Source organism: Ceratotherium simum, chromosome 12, assembly GCF_057802395.1.
Source record: "Ceratotherium simum simum isolate JZ-2026a chromosome 12, ASM5780239v1, whole genome shotgun sequence".
Lineage (NCBI taxonomy): Eukaryota > Metazoa > Chordata > Mammalia > Perissodactyla > Rhinocerotidae > Ceratotherium > Ceratotherium simum.
The window spans coordinates 8,265,456-8,282,220 of NC_141911.1; the positions used below are offsets into that span (position 1 = coordinate 8,265,456).

General features: G+C 52.3%; 1 protein-coding gene across 1 annotated transcript in view; it reads right to left on the minus strand.

Annotated features, from left to right (window-relative positions):
* The window catches only part of SCARA5 (scavenger receptor class A member 5), a 118,358-nt gene extending 103,140 nt beyond the window's left edge, over window positions 1-15,218 (minus strand). The window contains exons 1-2 of the mRNA XM_087437225.1: window positions 14,881-15,218; window positions 10,650-10,767 (exon numbers count right to left, since the gene is read on the minus strand). Of these exons, the coding sequence (XP_087293351.1) occupies window positions 10,650-10,761 (112 nt within the window). The 5' untranslated portion in view covers window positions 10,762-10,767; window positions 14,881-15,218. The remainder of the gene's footprint in view (window positions 1-10,649; window positions 10,768-14,880) is intronic.
* Between the last annotated feature and the right edge of the window lie 1,547 nt (window positions 15,219-16,765).

Below are 16,765 nucleotides of genomic sequence, written 5' to 3' on the forward strand. Positions count from 1 at the left end.
TTAGCTCCACCAGAACATAACCACCGACCTGCATCCAGGCCCTTACACTTTGCCTTCCCTTTTGTCACTGTGGTTGAACTGTCTGTGCTCTTGGCTGAGCCAACACCCTCGACTGTACATTAGATTCCTTCTCCTCTTACTTGCTCAAGGACATAACTCCAGCAAATCTGCTTAGCCAGTATTTCCCTCTGCACAGTATCACTCCATCAGCATAACCATGCTGCTATCTATTCCATCTTAAAAAAATAAAACAAAAATCTCTCTTGACCTCCCTTTCCCCTTCATTTCTCTGTCCTCTTGTACAGCAGAACTTCTTGAAAGAATTGCATGTACCCACTACATCCAATTCGTCTCCTCCTGTTCGCTCCTGAACCCACTCCAATCAGGCTCCTCCCACCCAAATTCACTGAAACTGCTCTTGCCAAGTGTTATGGGTTGAATTGGGTCCCCCCAAATTCCTGTATTGAAGCCCTAATCCCCGGTACCTCGGAATGTGACTGCATTTGGAGACAGGGCCTTTATAGAGGTGATTAAGTTAGAATGAGGCTATTATGGTGGGCCCCTATCCAATCCAACTGGTGTCCTTAGATGAGGAAATTTGGACACACAGAGAGATACCAGGGGCACATCTGCATAGAGAAAAGACCACATGAGGACACAGCAAGAAGCCATCTACAAGCCAAGGAGAGAGGCCTCAGGAGAAATCAACCCTGATGCTGCCTTGATCTTGGACCTCCAGCCTCCAGAACTGTGAGAAAATAAATATCTGTGGTTGAAGCCACATAGTCTGTGGTACTTTTGTGCAGGCCAAGCTGATTAATATACCAGGTCACCACTGACCTCCAATGGCTCAGTCCGGCGGCCAGTGCTCAGTGTTCTTCCAACTCGACCTTTCAGCAGTATTGGCACAGGTGGGCAGCCCTTCCTGTTCAGCACACTTCCAGGGCTCAACATTCTCAATTTTTCTTTCACTAGTTGCTCCTTCTCCATCTCCTTTGCTGCTCCTCCCTCTCCCCCCACCTCTTAGACCTGTCAGCATGGCGTGAGCCCCGTCCCTGGACCTCTTCTTGTTTTCACATTCCCCACCAATCTGCGGGCTCTAATCTAAAAGTACACAGCCAAAACTGGGTCGCCTCTCACCTTGTCCACTGCTATCACCTCCTCTAAGGTGCCAGCATTTCTCACCTGGATTATCCTAACTGGACTCAACCCTATACCCCCCTCTACTACTCCATCGATTCTGCTCCCAACCTCACAGCCAGGTGCCTTGAAAGCAGAGTCTGCATTGGGTTATCTCCCTCCCTTTCAAGTCAGACTTAATCCACTGTACTCTGGCTTCTCTCCCACCCACTCCACTGAACTGGCTCTGCAGAGATCACTGATGACCTTCCTGCTGGAAAATCTACCTTCCTGCTGCAGCCAGAGTAACCATTCTGAAAGGCAAATCGGACCTTAACTTTTCACTGCTTTGAAACCCTTTTCTGGCTACCCATTGCCTCCAGAAACCCAAAGTCCTATGGATGGTCCAGGAGACCTTCCATGATTTGGCTTATCTTCAGTATAATTAAGAGTGTGGGCTGTACAGTCAGTGAATCCTGACTCCAATTGCTATAGACTGAATATTTGTGTCCCCCCGAAATTCATATGTTGAAACCTAATCCCCAGTGTGATGGTAGGAGGAGGGGGTGCCTCTGGGAGGTGATTAGGTCATGAAAGTGGAGCCCTAATGAATGGGGTTAGTGACCTTATAAAAGAGACCCCAGAGAGCTCTCTTGTCTCTCCACCATGTGAGGACACAGTGAGAAGATAGCTGTCTATGAACCAGGAAGAGGGGCCTCACCAGACACCAAATCTGCCAGCACCTTGATCTCGGACTTCCAGCCTCCAGCACTGTGAGACATAGATTTCTGCTGTTTATAGTCCACCTAGTCTATAGTATCTGTTATAGCAGCCTGAACGGACAATCCTTCCTAACTTTGTGATCTTGGGCAAGTTACCTGGTCTCTGTGCCTTGGTCTCTGTGCCTCATGGCCTCACATGTCACTTGGGTATAATAATGGGACTCATCTTATTGGGTTGACTGAGGATCAAATGAGCTGCTACTTGTAAAATGCTGGAGTAGTGCCTGGCCTAGCAGAGCTCAATAAGTGAGCGTTCATTACCCCCGCCACTCTCCTGCCTCAGCCTGAACTCCGTGCTGCAGCCCCCAGCTTGGAAGGCCTTTTCCTGCCCTTTCTAAGAGGCAGGCTGCTGCCCGTCCTTCAATATTTTGCTGCAGCAGCTATCCCTGCAGGAGGCCTGCCCTCCTCCCCGAGGCAGACTAAGGGCTTGTCGTCTCCCCTCTAATTGCACTTTGTACTCCTTCCATGAGAGCATGAATCAAATTATAAGGCAGGGTCTGTTTACAGGTCTGTGTCTTCAGGGGACTTTAAGCCCCTTGAGGGCAGGAACCACGACCTTTCATTTCTGCATGTACCAGCAGCACCGTAAAACCCTGTAATCTTTGGATGAATAAGTCACAGTTTTCCTTTTATTTGTCTTCAACTCATCTCTCTAAGCCTTCCTTCATCCTGGCACTTACGGATTTGGTGAACAAGGACGTGTTCAGTCAATCAACTAGCAAAGGTGCCTTCCATGTGCAAGACAGTGCTCAGTGTTGGGAACATTAAGATGACTCCAAGGCAGACAGTATTGGCCCCCAGGGAGCTGACAGTCCAGAGGGACTCAGGTGCACACAGCTGCAGTGTAAGTGTGAATGGACAGGCTGACTGGGGCCAGGGAGGCCAGGCCGGAGGCCCGGGAAAGAGACAGAGAGAAGCCGGGGCTTCTAGACTCAAGGGCTTCAATCATGCTGCTGATCATCTGACACCAGGAATCAACACCGGATAAACCCGGGAAAAAGGTAGGAATGAAGCTCAGTGTCCTGGAGACTGAAGACAGAGAATGTGGAAGAGCTAGAACACCATGGGCGGACCCCAGGGTGGAACCAGACAGACAGGAGGCAAGCGACAATACTCATCCTAAGATCTACAGTGATGGAGTGCTCAGTATATACCAGGCATTGCTGGAAAGACTTCAAGTGGAATAATTCAGGTAGCCCTTGCAATAACCCTGAGTCACGGGCTATTATTATCCCATTTTACAGAAGAGGGGAAGCTGAGGCTAAGAACTTGTTCAGGGTTTCACAGCCAGCACGTGGCAGAGCTGGAGTGGGAGCCCAGCCTGGAGTCTGGCCCCGGAGCTTGTTGCCACCGTGCAATGCCATCCCCACAATGGAGAAGGGGAGACTATTGAGGACGTTAAGTTTGGATTCAGGTACCTGGGCGAGTGAGGCTGTATGTGGTCTGCACCAACTGTGTGGTCCAAACCCTGAATGTCCTTCCCACTGGATCACTGACCTTGTGCTGGTCTGCAGTGGGGAGGGCGGGAGGAGGGAAGGGGACAGACCAGCTAGAGAGATGGTAAAATGACAGGGGGCAGGCTGGTCTCATGACTCCTTGCACCCCTTGCCGCATATAGCCAGTGCATAGCACCTGCAGGGTGCCTGAAAACACCTTTCTTCTTGAAAGATGAAGACAAAGAAATGAATAAGCAAGGGAATGAAGGCCAGGAACCACAAGGGTAAGGTCCTTGGGTGGGGAGAAATGGGTGACACGATGAAGAATAACCATGCCCTGACTCATCACCCCAGCCCCTCAGGTGTCTCCTCGAGCCCCTACCTTACTTATGGCCCTGCTCTCACTGCAAGTCCTCCTGCCAGCCCACCCACTCCAGAGTGTACCTGGCCAGTGGTCAGGCCAGTGACCCTCCCCTCAGAGCCTCCTCACTGCCCCCATCCCTGGAGTAACACCACACAGGACATGGCATAGTCTAGGGGCTGGAGGTTGGGTGAGGGCAGGGAGCAGAGGCTCCTTTTGCGTCTACACATGTGGGAAGAAGCCCTTGGGGCATCTGGGCTCCTCTCACTCTTCCCTGACCCCTCCACAGACCCCAGCCTCCACCTGGGGACAGTGAAATACATCCCTCAACCCTCCGGGTAGCAAACCACAGGAAGCCTCCTGGGAGCCAAGTGCCTCTGGTTGGGGTGGGAAAAGGACAGACGCACAGACACCACAGAACCAGGAGCCCCGGGGACCCAGAATATTTCTTACAGATTCTACTGTTTGGGGAATAGGACTTAAAGACCTCACTTGGTTTCTTTGAGTATCTAGGCTTCATGAGGAAGCCCATTAACAAAACTCTGCTTTCTTTACTGGAAGGTAAGAACCAGCCTTGAACAGTGTCCAGGCCAGGAGCCCCGGGAGGCGGCGTGGGCATTTCCTGGGGGACCCTTGGTGGCAGCAGCTGCTCCTGACCTCCTCCTCGCTCCTTCTTCTTCTTCCCCACTTCGCCAAGATTTGCAGGGGACTTCCCAAGGTCAGGGAGGTGAAATACGTGTGTATCGAGGGTCAACAGTGTGCAAGGTGCTTTACATGGGTTATATCACCTGACTGCCCCACAGCTCCTGTGAGGTAAGTAACACTATGCGCTTTTTGCAGATGGGGACACTGAGCGTCAGGGCCCCGGGGAAACAGATGGCCCACTCAAGTTAGAAAATATCATAGGATTTAATAAGGGGAATATATGCACAAGTGTGGCCAGGGTGTAAGATGCCCACAAGTGCTAGACTGGGGGCCTCCCGCTGTAACCACCCCAGGCCCCCGGGGTCAGGGAGGGGAGCAGCTACTGGAACCTGGAAGGAAAAAATCCTCTCCCCATGTGGAGAGGATGGCTTACAAGGAGCTGTGAACTTGGGCAGAAGGACACAGCAGTCGGAGGCGACCCCATAGGGCGGGAGCTGGGGGAATATATACTCCCACCTCACTGTCTGCTGTCCTCCCACCTCCTGCCAGCATGGCTCCCCAGGGGCCAAACCCAGCGAGGCAGAGAGCGGGGTGAATGGTGGCGAGTGAGAATGGAGGGCAAACAGAAGATGCCCTGCACTGAGCCCAGACCTGCCAAACTTCAACATGCAGTCTGTCACCTCCCAGGCTGCTCCCCATCTTGTGGAAGGACAGTCCACCGGGTAAGGGAGACCCAGGATCCAGCCTGGCCACCAGCCCCCCAGTGACCACACCTTTATCTAGCTGTGCTTTGCTCTCTGCTCTTGTAGCAGGGATAGAATGCTGAGAGCACCGTGGCGCTGCACGAGTTAATGTCTCTGCTCTCTCCTGCTCCAGTGCCTGATGCTCCAACCTGTAAAGGGCGGTGACCCTCTGTGAGGCCCTAGCCAGACCCTCCCAGGAAATCCACTCCTACCCTTGGATGGCTGCCCAGCAGCCCTCAGCTACACCAGATGAACCAGGGAGATTTGATTGATGAGACGGTGGATGTGGGGGTTCCCCTAGGAGAATAATTTAATTTTATGGGGAAAGAACGTAGGAACAGGGAGCTCGGGCCCTAAACTCAGCAAGCAGCCTGGCTGCAGGCATCCAGGCGTGGCCAGGAGCATGTGTAACTCATTACCTCCCATTCGCAGCCCACGGATGATGCCACAAGTGTGGGGGAGGGCCTGAGGCCGCAGGGTGAGCATGACTGCAATATTTTTCTGACACTAACACCTCTCTCTGGCCCTCGGAAAGGGCCATGGAGGAGCCAGGCCCAGCCAAACACCACCCACGCCCAGCCGTCCGCCTCTTCCGCCTCCTGGCGCCAGACTGGAAAGGCCTATAGCAATACAAGCGAGAAAAGAAAGGCACAAACAGAGGTGAGAGGGAGGGAGAGGAAGAGCAGAGAGAGGGAAGTGGGAGAGGGGCAAGCAGACCCAGGTGGCCCCTGTTTGGGTTTCTGTTCAAAAAGAGGTGTAAGTGGGCATCGAGGTCAGAGGAGGCTTGGCTCAAGGACCTTGGAGGTCACATTCTGCCATTAGCCCTTCCACGCAATTCCAGCAACACAGGTGAACCAATGCTATTCTCCACCGGAGACACGGAGGTGAGGACGCCCCTGCTCATGGGGCCTTCCCATCAACAGTGGGGCTCCAAGGAGATGCTGATAGCTCAGACACAAGTAAGGATGGGGTCCAGAGAGGAGGCCCAACCTCGGGGTGCAGAGGAGGGAGAGGTCTCAAAGAACATCACAGAGCAGGTGTGGAAGTGACCTTGAGGGATGTGGGGATGCATCATGCAGGAGTTGGGTAAGTTGGCCTCTTCTGCAGGGGACAGAGGAACCAAGGCATATAGCACTCCCTCACTTTCCCTTCTCACCTGGTAGGTGAAAAGAAGGGAAGGGATAAAGGCAGGGTGGAAGGAGAAGAGAAGATGAGAAAAGAGAGGAGGGAGGAGGGGATGACTGGAGAGGACAGGGGAGAGGGAGTTGTCAGTGCATGACCTCTAAAATAGCGTGTCTACACCCCATCGTCTTTATAGTCCCTCCTGCATTAAATTCTGAGTCATACCTCAATATCTGGGCTGCATTTCTGCAACTTTGCTTCCCCAGATCCCAATAGCCTCAGGGCCAAGAGGGAGCACCACCTCTCCTTCCCATCTCCCCATCTTCAAGGGGAAAATCCTGGAAGGGACGTGGAGCCCCACAAGGCCCAACAGATGATGCTGTTTTAATTTACTCAAGGCCCATGGGGTGGCTCTGGCCTCCCTCCCTTTCCCCATCTCGGTCCACCCTCTTCTTTCCCATCAACCTTCCTCCCTCCCCGCCAGCCCCACCCCTTCCTCTCCCTCTCCTCTTACACTCTCCAGAGATGAGGATCAAAGAAGAAGCAAAAGCCTGGGGAAACAGATCAAATCTGGCTTGAATTTCCCCGAGTCAGAGCTCACTGTTTTCCTCTTAGAAATGAAAGGGAAGGGGGAAATAAATCAAACTGGAAACGCACGAGCTTTTAGGGGCTGTTTTCATCTCAACGCCCTAGTCTTTCTGGGTTCCTCATGCCCCACCCCGCGCCTGGCTCCAGGAATGAAGAAAGAGTGGGGGAGACCTAGACTATTTGGAAATCAGGTTTAGAATGTATTTGTTTTGTCTCCTTTAGATTTCAAGGACCCTGTGTTCATTCATTCATTCCTTCAACAAATTCTTAGTGAGCACCTACTGTGCACCAGGCTGGGAGCTGTCAGTGAACAAAACAGATACCTGCCCTTGTCCAGCCTGTATCGTTCCTGAGAACAGAGAGTACATGATAAACATAATAAATAAGAAAATTACATCTGTGTCAGAAGGCCATAGGACCCTGGAAAAAAGGAAAAAGAGAAGCAAGGAGTGGGGCAGGAGTGCAGGGTGGGAGGTGGGGGAGGTGAGATTTGAGCAAGGACTAGAAGGCAGGGAGGGAGTGAGCCCAGTGGGTCTGGGGACAGCCTACCTCTGGGAGAGCAACCTCCTGGGGAGCAGATGCCCCGGTGCGCCACCAGTAGCTTCATCGTGAAGGTCAGCGGCCTCCTGGGCCAGGTCAGTGCCTGGGTTTTACTCCCTTCCAGGTGGGAGCCTTTGTGGGCTTGGCTCAGGTTGGTGTCGTATTCTGACTTAGGTTTTAAAGGACCACACCCTGAATGCAATGACCAGGTCTGTTCCTACACAGAGAAATCTAGAACCAGACAGGCCCTCAGAAGCAGTTCTAGGTACTTTCACCGAAAGCACTTTGCCCAAGCATTTTTGCCACATAGCTAATTGGCCATAAGCCAATTTTGCTGTAAAAGGTAAAATAACTGGTTGGCAGTTTGGCTGGACAGTTTATGAGGATGAAACTTACTGGAAGTGTGAAATAAGAGAGTGTAGCTCCAGATTGCATACTATACTAGAAAATGATAACACATCAGTTTGCAAATCCTTCAATGAGTATCCCTCCCACTCATCAAAACCAAAAGTTTACCAAGTCGTAGCAAATACAGAAGGGGTGGCTGGCCACTCCCAACAGTCTTCGAGAGCATGAATGATGGATTCTTTAGCTAATGTAGATACGACAGCTTGTTCTCTAATGCCGTCTTGACCAAATTTATCATGCAATATTAGAAGTTGGAGGCAAAAGAAGAATCAAGCTCCTCTATCCCCCGCCCAAAAAAGAAAAGGTTATGTGATTCCTGATGAGTATGTTTCTTGAAAACGGTGAACATTTGTTGCTCTTGGATGGGGAGAACATGATGTGGACAGAAGTTTAGTATTTGGCATGGAATCGGGCTTAGATGATTTGGAGAAATAGAAAGACTGGGCATGTGATGGAACATTTAAATGTAGTCCAGATAGGTACTACACGTTTCATTATGTCCTTGTTAATATCCTTCTTTTATTTCATTTTCTGTTATTTTATCTTTTACCGCAAAATTGCCTTATGGCCAAATAGTTATGTGGCGAAAATGTTTGCAGCAAAGATGCCTACAGTGAAAATACCGGACATGCTCAGAGACACCCCCTGCCCCCATTTGAATTGGCAGATGGAGACACGGAGGCCCAGAGAGGAGATGTGCCACAGTCAGGTCACATGCCCCAGGAGGGGTGAGTCAGCCTCGACCCCACATCTTCCAACTTCTATAGTCTGCACTTCACAGGGTGCGTGGGTCTCAGGTGACCCCCGAGGACACTTGCCAGCATGGCTCTAAAACTGCCCTCTGACCAGATCTCCCCATGGCTGGGGGGCCTGGAAAGCACAGTGGCTGGGGTTACTGTTATTTTTCAGTCCTTCTGGTCCAAATGATCTTTTTTTTTATCTGGGGTTCAGAAAAAGGGAGAGTAAGATGAGGCAAGGGGAAGAGGGTGGGTTGGCCCAGTGACACCTCCCACTCCAGGCGTCTCCCCACCCCTGACGCCCTCCTTGCCCTGCCCTTCCCCCACTGGCACCCAAGGCTGGCCCTGGTGGTCTTCCAATCACCTCCACTGTGCTGTACCCCAGTTCTTCCTTTCCAAACCAAGCCTCTTTACTGATGGGCCACTGGGGAGAGGGCTGGATCAACGATATGAAAGTCAGCTTGGCCCTTGCTCATGTGCTGATGGGGAAGTTCTGAGCACTGGCCAGCGAACCAGCTCCTCAGGGGCCTTCCTCTCTTCTTAGGTGGTGTCAACTTGACAGAAACACCAGCCCAACTTGGTGCAACTCAGCTGGTAATACCTTTCTCCACCTACTTATTCTCTTAAAAAATCTTATTCAGTCTTTAAGGCCTTTTCCAGAAAGTCTTCTCCCTGCTTAACTTCAATAATCACAGAAATTTTTGCCTACTTTCTATTACGGGAATTATCCCCAGGCCAGTCACTTCCATTGGGATCATAAGCCCTTTGAGGGCAAAGATGGTTTAATTTCTCTTTGGAGCATCCCTGGCACCTAATCCATAGCTGGACACATCATAGGTCCTCAAAATGATTTTGTTGATTGGAATCCAGAGAAAGAGCTATAATGATGGCCAGCGTGAAGAGACATATTGTTCAGAAGCCCAAATCTCCTTCTCTCCTCCCTGCTGAGACTGTCCCCAATTCTTGCCTTTCTGAGCCACCCAGCTTCCCTTCTTACACTCAGCACCTTGTGGGAGGAAAGACACGGTTGGAGCATGAGGAGGAATCATTTCTCATTTTGAGTAATTTCAAGACAAAGGCAGCTAGCAGAGTGGAGCACGACAAAACGTGGTGCTGGAGAAAAAGCTTGAATAAAGGCCTGTGTGATGGTCAATTTTATGTGTCAACTTGACTTTTTGGGCCACAGGGTGCCCAGATTAAACATTATCTCTGGGTGTGTCTGGGGGGGTGGGTTTCATTTGAACTGATCTGAACGATCTCCAGAAGGCAGATCATGGGACTTCTCAGCCTCCATTATCACGTGAGTCAATTCCTCCTAATAAATCTATTTCATATATGCATATATCCTAATGGTTCTGTTTCTTCAGAGAACCCTGACTAATACAACCTGTCTCTAGTTGACCATAAGTCTTTACAAGACTCTTTTGTAAGCTTCATTCTATTCATCTTTGAAGTGGGGGCGATGCTTTCTCTCCTACACTCACTGCAAAGAGGAGAGTATTCATTCATGCAGCATTTATTAGCACCTGCTAAGTGTCAAGCTCTGTGCTGGATACACAGGAGTCAGGCCGCTGGCAAGGTGCTTTGGGCTCCTTTGGAGGAAGCTGCATCAGTTGACTCTCCAGAGTTTTAGCACATAACCAGCCCCCAAAGGCACATGCCATCTGGCTCACTGGGGTAGGGAACCCCATCCTGTGGCATGACCTGGGGCCTCAGCACCAGGGGGAAGATGAGTACCTGGAGAGGTGTGTGTTCACTTCAGAGAACGGATTGGAGGTTCCTCACCTGAGAGGGCCTGGGCTAATTGGTTCAGACGCCTTTGCCTGACTGCAGCCTCACTCACTCAGAGGAAAGGATGGCAGAGAGGCAACAGGACTGCCCTGGAGTCAGGAGAGTCGGTGCTGGAACCTCTCTACGGCTGACAAGCTGTATGATCCTGAATACTTTTCTCAGCCCCACCACCTCATTTGTAAAATGGGTACTCAACTTGCTGATTACACAGGTTTGTTGAGAGACATGAATGAGAAAACACAATGAGACCTTTCAAAGATTGAAGTTCAACACACGCAGTCTTAGACAAGAGGTCACCAGCACCCTGGGGCAATGCCAAGGTTGGGTGGCGGGGCAGAGCGGGTCTTGCACCCCAAGACCGAGCAGGAGGCACTCACCATCCTCACACAGGTTCAGCTTGGACAGGCTCCTGCCGTCAAAGGGCTCCTCAAAGATGGAGCCGGTGTCGCGGTCACTCACGGTATGCAGGTACATGGCTTTGTTCTCCATCCTGTCCTGCAGCAGCAGCAGAAGAGACAGCAAGAGGGGACAAGAGAGGAAGGAGGCAGAAGAGAGAGGAAGAGAATAAACGATAGGTGGAAACAGAAACGAATGCCACCCCCCGGGACTCTGAGCCTGAACATTGGGACATTCTCATCAACAGGTGTCATCCACCAGGTCCTCAGGACCTGGATTCCCCCTCCCCAACTTCCTCAGTGATTGGGAAGGCCAAGGCCCTTTGGATCTTTCTGATCGTGGGACCTGTCCCCTTCCTTTCAACAGCTCTCCATGGGGCTGCAGCCCTTAGCTAGGGGGCGCCGAGGGCCGTGCTGGGTGGGGCCTGGAGGAGCCGACTCTCTTGACCCAAACAGAGCCATTTGTTTGGCTGGAGTCCTGGGCACGTCAGAGAGACTTGGGCTTCTGCTCTGTGTTAGAAATGAGGGAAACTAGATATAAAGCAGGGTATGGAGACCATCAGCCAACACAGCTAAGATCAGAACTGCTCCCAAACCCGACCAGGCTGGCATGGTCAGAAGGAGCTGAGTTCAGTGGGCCCATAACAGGGATTCACCTCCCACAGGCGCCTGAGGAGCAGGTGGCCTCTGTGGTGTGCCCCAGACACTAAGACCTGGACAGCCTTAGACCGGGGGAGGGCCCTGGTGTCTGCATGGCCTCCTAAGGCTGGCTCACTGGGGCATTGGGCCTACCCCGTGGTGTTCCAGGAATATAGCCATTGACTTGGGAAAATGCTACGCTATTTGAAGTGAACTAGCCCTGTCTACACTAGTATGTACAACATGATCCCATTTCGGAATATATACACATGTTCTGCGTATGTGATGGGAAAGACAATATTCGGAGATGTTCCGGGTTGCTGCGGGTGAGTCGTGTATTTGAGGACTCTGGTAGGGATTTTTGTGCTTCTTTTTATTTGCTGGATTTTCTATGATTCATTTGCGTTCTTTGTGTAACAAGAAAAATCCATTTTTTGAGCCAAATGACAAAGAATTTATTGACATAAAATACTTGATATTCTTTTTCTCAGATATATGCTCAGTGAATTTACAAATTACTCTCTACTTTCAGCTCGGTTCCAGCCACTAGTTTAGCTTGACCTTCGGTTCTGATGCTCTTGGGCTATCTGGATAATGAACCAAAAATCCACTTTTAAAAAGTGAATTCTTTGGAAGCTAAAAGCCCCTGGGAGGATGGATGGGTCTCAGACCCAGAGCACTGAGCCAGGGGTCTACAACCTGGGAGGAGATGACAGGGGCCTGGTAGGTGGCAGTGCGGGAACAACGTCCACTGACTGCAGGGAGCTCCTTTTCAGAGGCAGGGCAGGAAAGAGGCATTGGCACTGTTTCAATAAATAGGGATAACGAAGGAGGAGGCTGGTCGCATGGCTCTGCCAGCAGAGCAAACATAAATCTCTATTTTCATGACTTGACTTTTGACCTCCAGAGACCTCTGACTTCAGGGCTGAGACAAGGCCAGCACAGACCAGTTGCCGTACAACTGTCCTTCCGATGGCCCCAGAGGGACAGATAGGGGCTTCTGCTCTTGTCTCTTCAAGTAATGAGATGCCACATCCCTGCACAAGTGTGCCCACATGCACGCACACACACACGCATGCACGCACATTCAGGGTGCTCCCATCTCTGCGGGCCTTTCTTCCAGCCTGTGGGGGGTGGTGCAGCAGGAGCCCACAGCTCTGCCAGGATCTCTCCCCACAACCCAGGGGTCACTGGAGCCCTGAGACAGCTCCCCCCAGCTTCTCTGTGCTGCAGTCGTGTCCAGTTTGCTAGTCTCCCAATACCCACCCTCCATCCAAGCCCTCCATGCAGGAAGGGCCTCTAGGTGGGGCCCAGAGCAGATCCACTGCTGCTAAGCTGCAGGGGACCCTCCCCTGTTTCAGGAGCACTGTGTGCACCACCCCTCCCTCTGGCCTCCATCCTGGGGAGCTGCAAAGCAGGAGGCCAATGTCTCTTCTGCCTGTAATAACCCTTTCTCTGCCAAAGGCAACAGGCACTGCTGCCCAGAGGTCGTGTAGAGCCCAACGGGGTGCTGCCGGGCTGGGAGAGGAGGTGTGGAGACAGGCTTGGGCCAGGTTAGCCCCTTCATTTCCCCTTCCGCCTCTGCTGATGAGCTCCTGGACCAGAGCTGGAATGCACGGCTTGTTATCTAGAGTGTGTCTGTAGGGCCGTCTCTCCTCTGCCCTTCCCCACCCCTCAGCTGGTCGCGCAGGAGCCTTGGGGAGCCTGTTGGGAAGAGGGGCTGGGGCCAAGCAGGAGGCCAGATGTGAGTGAGATGAGATTGGAAATGCTCAGCCAACTCCGCTGTTTGTTACTTGGGAATGAAACCTAAGAGTGTTCTGTCTGCCCCAGGTTTTATTTTGGGTTGTTTTTCTTTCCTGGGGAAGGGGGACAGGAATTTGGACCCTTCCATCATTCATCTCATAGCCTCTGGGGCCAAGTTTGTGCTCCCAGGCAGGGCACAACTAACTGCCCAGTGTGGTGACAGCAGAGCAAACCCCTTGCGTGTGCCCAGGAGTTACAGACCGTTTGCATCCGGGATGTCTCTGCCCTCCCAGGAGCACTGTGAGGGGGTCAGGCCAACCGAGACCCAGTAAGGCCAGAACCAATGGATGTCAGAGAGGGGCGAGGCACCCAGAAAGCCTTCCTGCCCAGGCAATGGCTCAGCCATGAAGCTGCTCTGCCCAGGAAGCGTGTATCCACCCCTTTTGGTGGCCACCTTTAGGGTCTGAGGTTAGGCAGTGAAGAGGGCCAGGTGAAGTCCCTGGGGCCAAGGAGAGGCTCTGAGAGCTTGAAGGGAGGGGACCAGGGCCACAGAAACACAGGCAGGGCATGGATGCCAAAGTGACCTGTGGATGAAGCCCAAGGAGCAAGGACTTGGTTGTTTCATGTCAAAGAGTAAAGCCTTCTTCCCCCAGGGAGAGGACACTTTACTGGCCTTTTAGGAGTGTCTTAATGATGTCTTGTAGAGCTGAAGCCATCAGCCAGCCTTAGCCCCACCCCAGGTGGCTCCGTGCAGGCCTGTGGGGTGTGGAGGGCTCAGAGGACATGGGGTCCTGCCCTGCTCCACTGCGTGTTACTCAGAAACTTGGCCCCATCAGCTGAGCTTGTTCAGCCTCAGGTCATGCTCTCTATGACGGGGAGAAGCACACCTGCCAGCCACTCGGTTACTGTGAGCCTCGTGTGGGACAGTGCACATGGAAGGGCTTTACCCACAAGGCCACACAGGGAGTGGGTGGCCGAGTCTGGTGAGAACCAGTCTCCCCTCCCTCCCTCCCAGCATCTTCTGATCCTGCCAAGCAGCCAGGTAGGCGGGGTCTCCAGGTTCTGAGGCCTCCTTCTTGCCTAACCAGTCCCAGAAGCAATGCTATTTGGAGTTCCCTTTGCAAAAGACATTCATGAATGCAGACCAGAGCTGACATCCGGACCCTGACTCTCGAAGTCCCTCTCCTGGCAGCAGAAGGACTTGATCAACCCCTCCTGCCTGGAGTGGCACGAGCCTCACTTGTTGCTGCAAAGATGCTATCTCTGGGTTCCAGCATCTAACTCTGCAGGGCCCACAGCTTTTCTTCAGATTGCCTGGTTTTAAACTCATCAGAACCGGGCAAAAATCAGCACGCATGAGGCCCTCTCCAGAGAGAGACTCACTCAGTAGGTTTTCAGCCCTTTCCTCCTCTGACTGGACTTAGTTAACTTAAATCATAACCCCAAGCTGGAGAGGTGCGGCTGTTTATAGATAAGCTCTCTCTTCATGTGGTCCACCACCAGGCACACATGTGCACACACACACATGCACACACAGACTCTGCACATGTAGAGGGACTGCCACCTGTACCATGTGCTCCCCAAACAGGCTCTTGAGCTGTGACACGGGCCAGGCAGAGTTGCCACTAAGGCAATGGCTTCCCCTGGCACCCCACACGCAGGCTCTCACTCACCGGCCCAGGCAGCGGACACCTGGGACCCTCCCACCTGCTCCACCTCCTGAGGATGCCCCAACGCAGAGCCCTGCTCCACCCGCCACATCTCGCTGTCCTCCAGCTGCCTTTGGGACACCATGCCCAGATGCTAGGTCAAAGTTAGTGGCAAGACTCACCTCGTGCCCCCACTGAGGCTGCAGAGCCTGTCCTCTCAGTTTCTGGCATTCGCCATGGTGGCCGGAGAGCTGGCTGCTGCCACCACACTGAGACCCAGGCAGCCCCTCGGAGCTTGTCCCCACAGCCAGCCAAATCCAGACGGAGTCATAGAAAGAGGCTGCAGGGGTGCCAGAGACTTGTCTCAGGGGTCACTTCTCCAGGAGGACCAGGTCAGGAGGCAAGACTCAACCTTGTGCCTGAGAGAGGGCCTGTGGCCAGGGAGTCCTTGTCTCGGTGCCTCGCCGCGGTCAGCGGTCAGCCACAGGCCGTGCTCGGGAGATGTTCTGTGGAGGCCCCAGCAGCTCTGCTAGGTGCTGACTGAGACGTGCACTGCAGCTGCTCTGGCCGCCAGCCTTTATAAAGTTCTTGGAGCAACTGCCGCGGCACCCCTGGGGTCTGGAACACGTCCGCCCTCTGGTGGCCAATCTCAGCATTACAGCCCCACGCGGGAACGCCGGCTCGGTCCAGAGCAGCGAAGTCAACCTTGGTCTTGGGCCTCCACATGCCTATTCTGAAGGCCCTGCTCAAAATACTTTTTAGAAAGCTTCTAGGCAAATGGCAGCTAGACCTGGCTTTCGAGCCGTGCAAGAAGTCTCGTAAACTTATTTATAGGATAGAATTGGCATTGCTCAATTCATTCACCAAACTTGGCTTAGAATTACTTTACGTGTTTCCCTGAAGTCACATCCATCCCGCAAAGGACACAGATTGGCCACACTGGGATATTCAGAAGAGTGCTCTGTGAGTGCTGAAGGAACACCCCAAAGTCAGGCTCCACGCAGCTCAGCAACAAAGCCAGCGTTTACGGAGCACTGATCCTGCACAAGGGCAGGGGACAGGAGGGAGTGAGGTGAGCCCGCAGCCCTCGGGGGGCTGCCATCCAGGGGGAGAGGTGGGCTCGGGCACAAATAACTGTAACCTAAGCAGGACCGATTACATTTAGAAAAGGAGATCTAACCAAAACATCAAGAGAGTAATTACGTTCAGATTGGAGGTGGTGGGGGAAGGCATCAGGGAAATTCCAAAAATAGTTTGAGCCTTGATGGCACTGTCGCTTTACATGCACGGCACCCCAAGGACGGCGCTCTGAAAGTGGCATTCATGAATACGCTCCCGTTTGTTGATGAAAAATTCAGCCTCAGTCCTTGAGGGTCAGACCTCTTACATGAGAACAGGTTGCCAAGGCTCGGCTCTCCCCACGGTGCAGCCGCCAACCCACAGCCTGGTCAGAACTGTCTTAGTCATTTTCAGTGACGGTGCCTCCCTACCATTCCTGGGAGGCAGCTCGAATACTCCGCATTACAGAGGGAAAAACAGGAATTATACAATAATGATAGGAGGAGTGGAGGGGAAGGAGGAGAAGAAGGGGAGATGGGGAGGAGAGGGAGGAGGGGAAGGGGGGGTTGAGGACGAGAGTCAAGAAGTGGAGGAGAACACTTTATAGGAGATGCTGTGTGCTCAGCAATTCCTAGTGCTTTTCACATATTAACTCATTTAACACTGACAACAACCCTGTGAGCTAGGTACTGTTATTAATCCCACTGTATAGAGGCAGAGGAGCCGAGTAACTTGTCCTAGGTCTGTGAGAGGCAGAGCTCAAGTCCACCCTGGGCAGATTGGCTGCAGAGTTTGTGCCCCTAGGCTGCCTCTCATGAAAAAGTGTTTCTTAGTCATCCGCCAATTCACCAACATCCTTAGGAATGTAATCTTGAAAACAGCCAGAAATGTGCTCAAGATGTTATGTCCGGGGACCTTCGTTGCAGAGATGTGTATATTGGCAAGAAATGTAGTGTTTTAGTGAGACCCTGGTGAGGTCCCACTTTCCCTAAAACAAAGAGCATTTTT